This window comes from Phaethon lepturus, unplaced genomic scaffold (assembly GCF_000687285.1).
Source record: "Phaethon lepturus isolate BGI_N335 unplaced genomic scaffold, ASM68728v1 scaffold5009, whole genome shotgun sequence".
Classification (NCBI taxonomy): domain Eukaryota; kingdom Metazoa; phylum Chordata; class Aves; order Phaethontiformes; family Phaethontidae; genus Phaethon; species Phaethon lepturus.
In genome coordinates this window covers 92,451-106,206 of record NW_010562665.1, presented here as the reverse complement: position 1 = coordinate 106,206, position 13,756 = coordinate 92,451, and the positions used below count along the sequence as shown (strand labels likewise).

Genomic DNA, 13,756 nt, shown 5'->3' with positions numbered 1-13,756 from the left:
CATTCCTGTTTTGCTCTGTTTCAAATTAAGTGCGGAGCAGTAAAAACTGAGAAATGAAAGTTAATATCTTTTCAAATAGAAATGGCTTTAAATTCATAATATGAATACAGTAGCTAAAATACAAAAGTGAAGACCGTGATCCTTAGCAGGTCTTGGCAGTTTCTGGCCATATATTATTAAGCATTATTCAGCTGACCCTAAGGGGAGTTCATCTGGAGACATTAAGGTCAAAGAGTAGAAGCATTTGGACACAGTCAAATGGATTTTACACCTCTGTATCTTTCTGACATTACTGTTTTGCTTCAGCAAACTGCCTAATATCAGATATATCCTACTGGGTAGCTTTCTAAATCACTTCAATTTTCTTTGTCCCTGGGCTACAGTTATATGATCAGGATCCAAAGCTATCACAGACTATGATATACTATTTTACTTGCTCGTTTGTATTAGAATGAACTTTATTAGCTTTTGGGCACTTGTCTATCAGTTTTAAAGATTAAGTATTATGTCAATAGTTTTTATGCAGCATTCAAGTCCACTGAATCATTTTCCTTGCTCTGAGATTATTAAAAGTGTATTATCACTTTTACAGAAAACATTTTTATTTTAAAATGAACCATCACTCATAGCAGTCTGTGCTTACCAATGCTATCCCCCTAAAGAGATATTTCACAGCAAAATCAAAATGGGGATAGATGCTCTGTAAGTAATTTTAGATTTGAGAGCATGTGAACCTTATAAACACAAGCGTACAACTAACAGCTGACTCCACACTCCTGTGCTTTCATTATCTGCTTTCTTCCTTTAAATATTCTTAATTTTCTATTTTATATTCTTGTAACTGCTAACAATAACCACAGCGCTTTTACCATGTAAAAGCTGACAATTTGTGCAAGCTTAAATTTGTCCTTCTTCTTAAATAGAAACTATCTAGTTAAATAACCCATAAAAAATTACCGAGATGAGCTTAGCTGTTCCAGTATCAAAACTAGGAAATCGAAGATGCTTTTTTGCGAGGAAGCTGAGGTTTCAGCTAACATGAAAGAACCTTTTAAAGCACAAGTCCAGCCTATAATCAGATTTTCTCATTTCATTGCCAATCTTTTGTACTTCTGGTTTTGTGGTTCGTAGTGGCTGACTACGTTGTGTCACGAGCGGGACAACGGATGAGGGTAGCGCGTCAGGAATTTGAGGTAAAGAACAGCTCTTTAAAGTGCGATCTGCCTCCAGGTTCCCTCACTTGGGCATTGCTAGGCTTAAAGCATCACAGCGGGCAGATGGTGATTTTGGAGCTGGTTTATGATTAGGTGAAAGAGCACTCCTTTTTTGATTAGTTCACTCTCTGTCCTCAGTAGCTAAAACCCTGTTTCACCCACTTCCATCACGGTGTCACCACCGTAAACCCAGTCTGTACATCCTCTGGTTCAGGGATTGCCTTTTGTCTTAATCTTTGACCAAGACCTCTTGGCACTGTGTAACAGACACCCAGAGAGGCAGCACACAGTAGGAAGAGTTTCTCAGTCCATAGGTCAGCTCTTAGCATCCTAATTCTCCCCATCAGAAGGTCTCAGCAGCATATTAAACAGTTATTTACCCTATTCTGACCTCATCGTTTCTGCTTCATGAAAGACTGAATTAACACTGGTTCTCAGATCTACTGGCCTTGCAGTGCTTACAGTGATGTTGCTCTAATGTTCCTATAATATTACTGTCTTTCTCAAGTGGCATAAATTAAAGAGGTATCAGACTCCTTAAAGAGCTTAGAGGACAGAACAGTTCCTTCAGTGGTTTAACAATAAATATCATTTCATTTACGTTACTTCTGAGAATTGGAACTCTTTCAGAGATGCTAAGTGGAGCAAATAAGGATCTCAAGACTTCAACATTAACTGATGGGAATAAAGCCAACGTTTTACATTTGCCTTCACATCCTCTCTCGTGGTATGTTTTAGTTTAAATATTTTGGCTCCAGTCTTGAAGCTTCCAATGCATAGGCAGATTGCTATGCCCATATGCAAAAAAATGTAGAACTGAGATCCTTTTGCTGTTATGTTTAGAGTACGTATTTAATTGTTGTGCCTGCACACAATGCCATAGAAAATTCTGGTTTGCTTTCACATATTCAACAAAGGACTTTTTAGAAAGGTATTTTTAAAGTAGATCCACGCTAATTAAATGTATTACTAAGAATCCAACACTTCACAGCTATTGGTGGATTATAGTAGTGAAAATTTGCAAATAAACACCGGGAAACAGAACTCAGTCTGAACACATTCTCAACAATGAGGTGCTCAAGCCTTAACAGAGGTAACCCAGTGGCTATAATTAAAAAGCATCCTAATGCACTTTGAAAAATTCCAGATACTTACTTTAAAGTACAGATGCGTAGCACAAAGAGTGTTCCTTCACACTACTCTATGTAATCATAATCTGTACAGTTTCCTGACTTCTGTTTATATAACACATGAATGCGAGAATTATTTATAAAGTCACAGCTGTTCTCTTTCCTAGCCTTTGTTTCTCGCAAGTCTTAAATATTTGTAAAAACAAGGAAAGTAATTAAAGTATTGATACATTAAGCAAACATTTCCCCAGTCACACAGCTTAAGTAGGAATCATTTGTTTAAACAGAACTTGCTAAGTATATGTACAAAAATACAATGTTAAATAGTTACTACATACTAGGAAAGACAACTTGCACTTAAAGAAACAAAATAAATAATGCCAAACCATTACTAATATTGCAGTCAGACACTCAAACATTAGGAACTCCCAGAACCGCGTGCAATGGTTTGGTGTTTGCCCAGATCTGTGAAGTAGCTATGAGCCATCTGCTCCTCGCACAAAGGACATGAGTTTATTCTTGCTGGTGGGAACTGCTGTGTAAGAGCCAACACTTGGCAGCCGAAGTCCTTACCCTTGAAAAGCTGGCAGAGCGTGCTTTTTAGCCTTTGAGTTCCCTAATAATGTTCCCCTCCAGGGTGCAGGTCCCTCATGAGTGCTTTATTTCCCTCTTTATTCTGATTCACCATCCTGTGCAGACAGGCATGACACCTCAAGTTCCCTGGTCTCCAGTGGATTCCCCTCACTTGCCAACACCTGACAGGCTTTATCGTAAAATAAATCAAACATTTAAGTAGCAAAATCTATACTAGGCTTGTACTTAGAAGCTGAGAGTTTGTAGTTTGCAACTAAGACAAATACAAAAAGCAAAACCAGCCTTTGGTCTGTGGCAGGATTCCCTCCTTGTCGTCACCCACCGTGTGTCCAGGACATGCAGCTCCCCGGAGACGAGAGCAGCACCCTGCTCTTCGTGGTGGCCCATGCAGTCTGGCTGCTTTCCACCTTCTGTTCCTTGGGAATTAGCTTTTGGACACCAAAGCAAATGTCTGATAGTCAGAGCCAGGTATCTTGGTAAAAGGGATTTTGGAGACTTGGTCACATGTAATCAGTCAGAGAGCAAGTAATCTAGATAAATGCTAACGAAAGCTCTTGCTGGCACCTTGTGTATTCAAAGGCTATTTACTATTGTTCCTAGTCAGCTGGCTCGCTCACTTCCCATTCAGTCTGGATTTCTCAGATTCAGCTGGGACCACAATAATATTCACATTACATGTGATATAAGCCATCCACTACGCATACGTTTTGTTAAGCTTATTATCTGTGGCACAGCGGAGAGACCACACATGACCCATTGTTAATGCAGATGACAGATCCCGTAACGAGCTGCCTTATCTGGACAAACCAAAGGAAGCCAGTTTACCTCCACCACGTACGGCATGCGTTGACGAGGGTTCCTGTAACGCGCTGGGCTAGCCTTGGTACGTATGTTATACAGCAAGTGTAATGACACAATTAACATCCACCCCATCCTGGACAGCTCAGGTGGCTCTTTCCGGTGACACTGAAAAGGTCTCTTTGTTCTTGATGTCAGTCTCCAAACCTCACAAAGAGCAATTAGGAAGCAGAACTGGCCTCGTCAGACCTTCTGGCATCACCCACTGAACTCATTTATTGTGGAAGAAGTCTCATAAAAATTAAACTGAAAACTTGTAACAACATTTTACTCGGAACCGTACAAGCTGCAACAGCCTAAAAGCTGACCAAATTTAGCAGATTTTACAGGGACAACATAAACCATCCCTGTACCAAACCTCAATTTTCTGTTTCAAATTATGTTGATACTAAAAGCTGCTTAAAGAAAACATATCCTAATTTCTTAATGTGGGCAAACAATGGTGTTTTTTTTTTCTGTAAGCTTACTTTTGGAAATGACTAAAACACTTTGGCTGAAGCGTACCATTAAAAACAAAAATCAGCCATGGACAATGCCCAGAACACAAGTTTACAGCCCAAATGTTTAAAGTTTGGCAAAGTACCGTAAAAACTAGTCTATATTAACCTGAGGCAGCGCTACCATTTCTGCCTATGAGATGAATAGAGAAATATGAATTAGATTTCAATAATGGAAAACATCTCCGTTGAGATAAGTGCTGGCCTGACTGTCAGGCTAGCTTATTTACCAGAGCAACAGTGCAACAAAGCCAACTGCACTGTTAAGCCGCGCTGTTTGCTTCTGAGCAACGTGCTTAGGCTTTGTTAGCTGAAGAATCTGAAACATCACATTTATGGGATCGCTCCACTCTTACCTCAAAACAATAGTCTTCTGCTGGACTTAACTTTCCTGGCCCAATTTACAGATTATCTTTTTGAATCAGATGAAACATTATCTCATATAGTCTATCATGTTACTATAGGAAACTAATAAATAGATGCATTTCCGTTGAAACTGGAAATGAAAAATCCCGCATGTTTCTGTTTTATTTCTCATCAGATCCAGCTGCATGCTATTTCTAAAAACATTCCTGACTGAACCCAGCCACCTCAGCCGAACTACAACATTTAAATAGCAACTAGTATTTAAGAAAAAACTTAATTGCATGGAAAAAAAAAATCCTAAGCAACATTTTTGAAAGTTTTACTTTAAGTTGCTTAATCAAATTACATAACCAAAAATTATCTAATCGAAGCCATAAACTTTTTTACAATTTCACTAGGATCTTTTATTTTTACTTAATTCACTTATCGTCATCATCTTTTCTGCTTTTGGGGGACACTAGTTATCAAATTACATAACCAAAAATTATCTAATCGAAGCCATAAACTTTTTTACAATTTCACTAGGATCTTTTTTTTTTTACTCAATTCACTTATCATCATCATCTTTTCTGCTTTTGGGGAACACTAGTTCCCTCATGAAAGAACTTCCCAATTGTTTGAGATCAACAGCCACTGGCTGTCAACCAACTTGGAAAAGCCTGTAGTATGTGGTGAATAGAAGCACACCTAACCAGGGCTAGTCTGAATCGTTCTTCAGCTTAGAGGACCAGAAGTAAGATCCAAGCTACCTCTGTCTTGCTCTAACCTTGCAAGTTCTACCACCATTGCGGCAGTTATCTCCTCATCAGGGAAACATCACAGTCACAGCAGAGGGGTGGAGTCCCTACCTGCTTTCATATATTTCAGATGTTTGGCAGGGATTTCAGAGGTGTCCTTTCTTTCTTTTCCTGTAGGTAGGTAGGTAGATTTTGCTACCAAAACACATCTCAGGGTTAAGGGACCCCTTCTTGTCACAGCCTCTACGCATGAACTGCATTTCAGCAGCTGATCATTTGAATGCAAATTGTGAGTCAGTACAATTGTAGCAATAGCTGGGTATCCTACAAGCTACCTAGAGAAAGAGTTTGGCCATAAAAGCTGAAGATGATCCTTGCACAACGCTTCCATTGTCATCCACAGAAACTTGCTAAGCAAATAGCCAGAAACCAGTTAGATAACCACAGCACGAGATCCAGGCCCTCTGCCATGCAATGCCTGTATCGGAATTATATTCTTGGTCTCATTCCTAGCTACTCACCTTCTTTTCTTTATCGCAGAATGATTGAAATAAGGATTATAAAAAAATGCACACTTTCTGAATGCTTAAACAGTTGGAAACTGTATGGTCAATCCAAACTCATAACACAAGGTTGTGTTTCCTACAGACTGGAAAATATCCATAAAGTTTATGAGTACTTTTCTAGTTCATTGGGCAGTTCACTGATGTTTTATCCTTTATATCTATGGCACAGGTTTAATGTGGATCTAGGCACTCAAATACTGAATACTCATAAATGTCATACTTATTTTATTGTATATCTTTCTATAATCTGGTAAAGTTTATATTTTTAATATAACAAATAACATGTGAACCTGTCATTTACATTCTTCAAATACAATGAGAATCAGTAGCATAGGTGGCCATTTTTCACTTAGTATAAATATTAATCTAAAGCTAAGCTATAATTATAAATCCAAGGGACTTCCCCCCCCCCCCCCCAATCCATATACATTCACATATATCTCTCTTGCTTTGTAGCCAGGTCCTGAGGCTGCACATAGGCTTTCAGGAATAGAGATGGCCTTTCTGCATTCTGTTAAATGCCTAGTTCAGTCATCTCCTGCTATAAAACTGAGGCTCTCAGATGCCACCACAGCATGAGAGGAAAATAAATGCTGCTGAGCATATTCAACTTTGCCACAGCCACTGCTGAGTTTTGTACTATTACATTCATTTCATTGTGACTTACATTTAAACTGTACTTCTAGCCTGCTTAAATATGGTAAGAATTATCCTGAGGGACCATAGCAAAATGTAGTCATGTTTATTTGTAATTGCTACAAAATGGTTTACAAAATTGTTAGTGTCTTTTATTATGCCTGCTACTGAAGCACTTGCCTGTTAATTATAGAAATTTCAGCTGTCATAGCTGGCAATTACAGCTTCTGTATCACTGTCTGTTATGAATAGTCAATGAGAGCTGATTAATATGCATGAGTAGCAGTATATAGCGTGTGCATTGGAGCACAGTGCCGCAGCCGGAGCGGAGCGGCAGAGGGAGTGCTGTGTGCTGCCAGGGAAGGAGGGAGAGCACGAAAGAAAAGAGCACCGTTGCTCTGCAGCACCCTGTGCGATACCACCGTGAACTGTTTCGGTCCAGCCGACCCACCTCAGGGTTTCAAGGATACCTGCATGCATGCTTGAGAACAGAGATTTCTGTGGCTGCTCTGGTGAATAAAGAAGATTATTTCTGCCACTTACTCAAACATGGGATGCAGTTTGTGCACTCTACAGAAGCAAGAAGAACAGTACAAGTTACTGTATGAAGTTTGTCAGGTAAAGAATTAGATTTCATTTCTAAAAGCAAATGTTCTCTTTTAGGCTTGTGACCACTGTTAATGACAGGGAAAATGGAATACCAAAAACTGTTCCTACAAGTGGAAATGAAAGGGGGGTGCCTTATTTGGTATCTGTATGATAGTGATTATATTTTTATGATGTACCTTCCCATTCACACTTGTAGAACATCAAATTTTTAATGTATGCTATCATACATCAAACTTTTTACAAGACTTTATGTCACAAAATAGGAGTCCAGTATCTGTTAGGGAAGATTTCTTGACAAGGGTCATAGCTTGGTCGCACACTTTTTGAACAAGTTAGGGAAGACATGAAAGAAAGGTTTTGTATCTGTTTACGAGTACATATAGACACTTCTTTCTGTGCAATGCATTCATTCAGTGCTCAGTCCCATCTAAGTGCCTCTTCCTGTCAATGTAAGTTTATGGCTAGTTGTAGTTCTTGCACCTCTGCATGTAGAAATACCAGCTAACAAATTGTTAGAATTGACAGCAGATTAAAACTACCGCTCTACAGATTTTTATATGTCAAATTATTCACATTAAGCATGTGATAAGTTTTCTAAAAACGTGACAACACACTAACATCTATTACAAAAATGTTGTTTCCTATGTTTCTGTTTTTCCTTCTGCCTGTATTATCTCCCTCTCTGAAATTTCTTGCTCTGTCGCATCTGAAGTACAATTTGGACCAAAACAGCGCGATGGAAACATGCAAAGCGACGGCCAAGTGTTTAGGGCTGTACTTCTACTGACCTCTTTTGAAATAATCATAAGCAGAAAGCTTACAGTTAACCTCTGAAAACATGAAGTGTGTTGTCTGTACAAACACTCTAGACCCTTCGAGCTGTGCTTTACCCTTCCTAGGGCGGTTTAGAGTAAGTGACAGTTGTCCCCAGTCCGAGTGTCGGGCTGGCTGGCATGTCCCAGCACTGCCATATTCTGGGCTCACCGGCAGAGGGAAATGCTCGGCGGTGTGAAAGAGCCCCTGTGGTCCTCACTGCGTTACCACCTGCCTCTGATCACAGAGACTGATGTCACAGACAACAAAGTGAATAAAATATGTGGTTTGTATGTTATGCTAGTAGGGAAGTGATTAAATTTTAAATACGTAGTTTTGATCTAATTCTTGCTCACTCACCCAAAGGACACTGATGCTTTGTGGAAGAAAAAAAAACTCGTGAGAGCAAGTAGGAAGACATGTTTACTGTCATTTCTATTTATACTAACTCACTTCCACTTGCTAAGCTGCTATGCATGTGATGGGGGGAGGCGTTTTAGAGAAAAGTAATCAGATTTCTCAGATGTTATTCTGTACTGAGAACTAGCTTCCGATGCTGCCTGCAGCAGCAGACCTGGTGCCAGGTATTGTTTGTGCGAATCCTCCATTCAGATCGAGCAGTGGCTGTGGTAATAATTCCTTGTCCCCCAAGGTCGCCAAGTTTTCACGCAGCCTGGGTTTGATGACTATCAGCGAATCACATTCAGAAGCGCAACAACCAGAACAGACACAGCAACAAATTATGAATATTTTGATCATTTAGGAAGCTTGCACATTTTTTGTTGTGAAATGAAGGTGGCAGAGAACCTTTGCAAGTTACTGACATCTCCTAACAGATGCAGGACCACATCCTTTAAATACATGTCCTTAAAATCAGTCACAGTAACAGTCCTACTGATATCTGAGATGACTGAACTATGCTGTGCTGGCTGCAGGTGCAGATCCCTGGTAGTAGTTTGGATTTAAAAATCAACCTGCGAAGTACTGCAACCTTGTTTCAGCAGCGTGTGGAGCACAGCACGCAGCACCCGTGATTAACTTTAGGCATGGAAGTCCTTTGGGAAACATGGTTAGAATATCCTCAGCTTCCACAGAATTGAGAGGTGCATGTAATCCTATAAAACTGGGATTTCTAATGTAGTAAAACCTGAATTATTTAAGACTGTAATCCCTGATTATTCCAGAATATAAATTATCATGCAAAATTATTTTAACAGGGTACTACTTTGATTCCTCTGTTTCACAAGATAGATGGGAGGGAATTCTATAGCTTAGGGAGTACATCCAGATAATTAAATGTCAGTATAACTATAAAAATGCATCCTCATGTAACCTACACATAAGAGCAATCAGTTAAAATTTAACGGAGAGAGAGATGAAGAATCATTTTCATTTAAAATAACAGGATATAAATGACAAAAGTTTCAAAATATGCTAGCAGTAACAAATAACTCTTACAGTGGTTTTATTCTGTATCATCCATGTAACCCTAATATCATGTGATAAGATGACATTGCCATTTCTGAGAAAAGTAAAAGAACCTTTTTTTAAAGTTTGAGTTAAACAAAATCTGCATAACTTGGTTTTAGGAAGTATTAAGCACTGTTGCAGATAAATCCCCTCAACCTTATTTTCTAAAAGTTCACGACTCTCTGATGTAGGAATTCAGAAAACACTTGCAAGAATTAATAATAGTACATAACTGCACTTTCTCTATTAGGCCAAGAGCTTTAGTGTGGCTGGGAAATTAATGCCTCAATAAATTACAATTCCAGAAGGTCCGGTACGTCTGGCTCCATAAGTCCCCATAACAGAGAGTACAAAGAGGATCAAATATACCAGGGCTCAGGCTTTATCCCTTCCTCATCCATAGATAATTCAAAGAGATCCTCTTCATTAAGGGCTTTGGCACATTGCCTACAATTTCTTTTTGGGCCGCTGTGAGCTTAATGATGCAGAACAATGGTCTTCCCTCTTGTTGAACACATACCTTATTGTACCTTTAATCACATAATAAAAAGCAAATTAAGACACCTCGTCATTAAAGCCTATTGTAGCTGTGCATATCAATGCTTTGTATTACAAATACAAAGGGAACTGCAGCAGCTTGAAATCTTGATGCAGAACAGCATCACTGATGATAAGCGTGCTTGTGGCAGCAATGTGATGCCTGTAATATCTTAAGTATTATCTAAGATATAATACCTTAGATATCCTGAGGTTTACTTACCAGTTGCATGCAGTGTATGAAATAAAGTAATCATATGCTCTTAGATTTTGGGTTTCTAGTTAAATGGAAATTTTCTTAATAAGATTTTAAAGTTTGTGAAAACAGAGGGAGAAGGGGTAAGAAAGAAAACCAGAAAATTGGAAGAGTGTTTTAGACCGGTTTTCCAGTTTGCTTTTCCCAATGTCATCAGTTCCCATACAAACAGAAATAATTTCCCTCTGTAGGAAAATTCCTGGGGGACCAAAAAGTAATCTCCATTGAGGAAACTTATAGAGGAATGAGTCATCTGAGGTAGAGCTTTTGAGTTTGTAAAATAGAAAAAAAAGATTAGGACCTCAATTTAAGAAACTTTCCGAGTACCTATTTCACTCTAAGCATATGTTTACACACAGTTTGGGAGGTAAGCACGCAGTGAAATCATACCCTAATTAGACAATATTTCCAAGGATAAGAACATGGAGTTTTAAATCACAGATGACTTTTCAACTGGATGGGCAATGCTCAAAGCTGTTCCCTGGGATTCAGAATGATGGAGTTCATCCAGTTCTCATGGTGGGAAGATATCATAAGAACAACCCATCAAAACTGGCACCTCCAGCTGAGAAACCATGCGATCAGTGAGTACAGAGACAAGCCCCTTTCTCCCGGCTGTCCCTCCAGAATAAGGATAGAAACGCTGGCAGGAAGCAAGCTCACGTTGCCACTGCCCTTGCTTCAGATGATCCGAGGTCAAAAGATTTCTGCCTCAGTGATTGTTGAGCTGGCACCTTTCACAAATACTAAAGTTCATATATAAATAAACAGTTGATGTAATGACCTTTTCATGTTTTAGTAACTTGAAAGTCCCGTTCATGTGCTCTTGGCCTGGCACATCTCCGAGACAAGCAAAAATGACAGCGTTGGTAAAAACAATAGCGGGCAAACTGGATTTGTCCTTCAAACTAGACAAAGATATGATGCGGCCAAGGTTATATAAGCACCAAGGTCAGCATACAAATTGCTGTGCTAATGAGAAGATGGTAGCAATGAGGAACTAACCAACACTGTATTTAATTGGCAACTTCCAGCAGCACCACCTGTGAGGAGTACTCCTTCCACAGAACTCGCACACAAACCAGTTGCACCAAGCTGATCACCGATACAGCTCCCTTCGCTATTAGAATTCCCTTCACGTGTTTAGACTTACAAAAATTAGACTAAAGTAATCAGTCATTAAGAAAGCCTGATTCAATGAAACAGTCTAACTAGACTTAAACCTACTGAGCAATGATATCCTAAGTCAGAGCCAAAGTGGAAGTTCCCAAAATAAACATTCAGGTCAAAAAAAAAAAAATTTCTAACCAAAACTGTAAGATTTGGGAAACAAAAACAATTGCCTCTGTACATATGCTTTTAACACCCTCAAATTTAATTGGACAGACGGAGAATTAGTTGGTCTACATTTCAGTACTTTTCCATGTTAAGACTGAACTGGTTGTGCCAATTACAGAAAACTAGTCTACTTGAAACACACTGTCAAATACTCTGTATGTACACTGTCTGTGCTGCAGCTGAAATTAAGAATAGCATTGAAGTTATATTCTGTCACTCCACTACTATTAAACTTGACCTCAATAACAGTTGTGAACCTATCACACTTACTTCAAAGTAGGCATGTGTTTGCTTAAACAAGATGTTAATTCCACAGGCTTTGTTCTGGACAGGGTTTTCTACTGCTGAATTACTTCTGCTGTAGAAAAACTCTGCTTGACAGACTGGAGACTCATAATCTTCAGAAAACTGCCCTTTAATGATCGTGGCGCCTGTCTGTGGCTCAGAAGTCCCCTTTCTTAATTAGACGTTTACCAGAAACTGGCAATCGAAATTTTCCTCTTCACTTGACAATGAATAATGCAATGCCTCTGTTAGGATCTCTCTGGATGTTAGAGAAATATTTTGTTCATTAAAGGAACATAAAAAAGATGTGATATGAAATAAACAAAATGGCTAATGGTCACCTGTGATATAAATGGTTAATCTGACCTACTGTGCACCTGAAATATCTACTGCTTCATAATCTTCCTAAAATCACAATGCTTTTCTTAAGTGAGCAAATAAAATGCTTAACCATAGCATAGCTTAATTTGGTTGGGTTTTTTAAGTGATAAATGATTGAAAAGATGAGTTTTTTAATGCTTTACATTTATACATCTGCTTAATGCTATAAAGCAGGTGGCAAGAAGTCACAAGGGAGAAGGCACTAGGGACAATCACTCTGTGCTTTACTGTCACATGTCAGACATGGGCTGGGAAAAAGGAAACATATGGAGTAATGAAAAAGTGCAGATTTAATAAATGTGTTTTGTTGTGTTCATTAATAACGAAACAAAAGGTCAGGCTTCAATTTCACTAGGACAGGACAACTCTACATTTATCTGTACATCGGGCTTGTTCCTTTCAGAGACTCAGTGGGTAAATGTAAGCAGATCCAGCTAGCCCTCCTGACCGTGGTAGCCAGTTAAGGATTTGACAGGAGGATGGCAGAATAAATGATGTAAAATATACATAAACTTTAAACAAGACTACAATATTCACTATTTTAGACAGTGACTGTTGAAGGAAGCCTTCTTATTAATAGAGTGTATCTTTAGGCAAAAAGCTAGGCTACCATCTAAAAGAAAAACGGTAGGCATCATGGCAGTGTTTTCTTACTTGGGTCAATCCCATGTTGAGAATTCTGGATGTGGACGTATTGTAGGTGATTGGACACACTGTCCACTGGCACAGGAACTGGGCACTTCATTTCTAGTTGCTGAAATGTCTTCTGGCTTTACACTGAGACACCGCCTTAGCTGCGTTCATTGGCACTCCATTTCTCAAACACTGCCATCAGAGTCCTTGGGAACACTCGAGAAACAAAATGCTTCACAGAAAGAGTAACTGTACAGTCAGACCAAAGCCTTATTTGCTTTATGTATTTTTGTGGATTGTGTGCATTTACACTAAGTGAATTAGCTCCTACAGCGTCATTTTTGAGAAAGTGAACATTCATACATTAAAAGATCACAGCTGGTAAGAAAGTCGTCTTAAATTCAACAGAGTTGCTTGCAGAGTGCAACAGAAGTTTTTGTACCTGACCTGACAGTATCTGCGTAAACTGCCAATTTTCAATTTTAGCCAAAAAAGGAAAATGAAGGCATTTTCATCAATAGCACAGTATGAAGATTCTAGGCTGTGGTCGAGCAGCATGGACTGGAAGGGAAGAGTAAGGTGGTAGTGGGACTTCTACCTACATGACACCTTCTGAGGTTTGTGTTCTTCAGCTGAAAACACTGCTCAACTGCTTGAGATGGCCCATGATGACAAAGCCTACTCAGCAGATACCAAGTAGCTACTGAAGGAGCAGGCCCTCTTATTAACAAACTCACTTGGATCGGTCACTGCTGCTGGGTTCACAGATAGCGGCACCAGGAGTTTTTTCCGTCTTTTTTTGGCAGCAACTTTAATAACCCTCTTCAACACAGATG

At 39.2% G+C, this 13,756-nt stretch overlaps 1 protein-coding gene across 1 annotated transcript in view; it reads left to right on the top strand.

Moving 5' to 3' along the window:
• Positions 1-7,147: 7,147 nt before the first annotated feature.
• Positions 7,148-13,756, top strand: part of PDZRN3 (PDZ domain containing ring finger 3) — a 31,627-nt gene continuing 25,018 nt past the window's right edge. The window contains exon 1 of the mRNA XM_010294343.1: positions 7,148-7,216. Within this exon, the coding sequence (XP_010292645.1) occupies positions 7,148-7,216 (69 nt within the window). The remainder of the gene's footprint in view (positions 7,217-13,756) is intronic.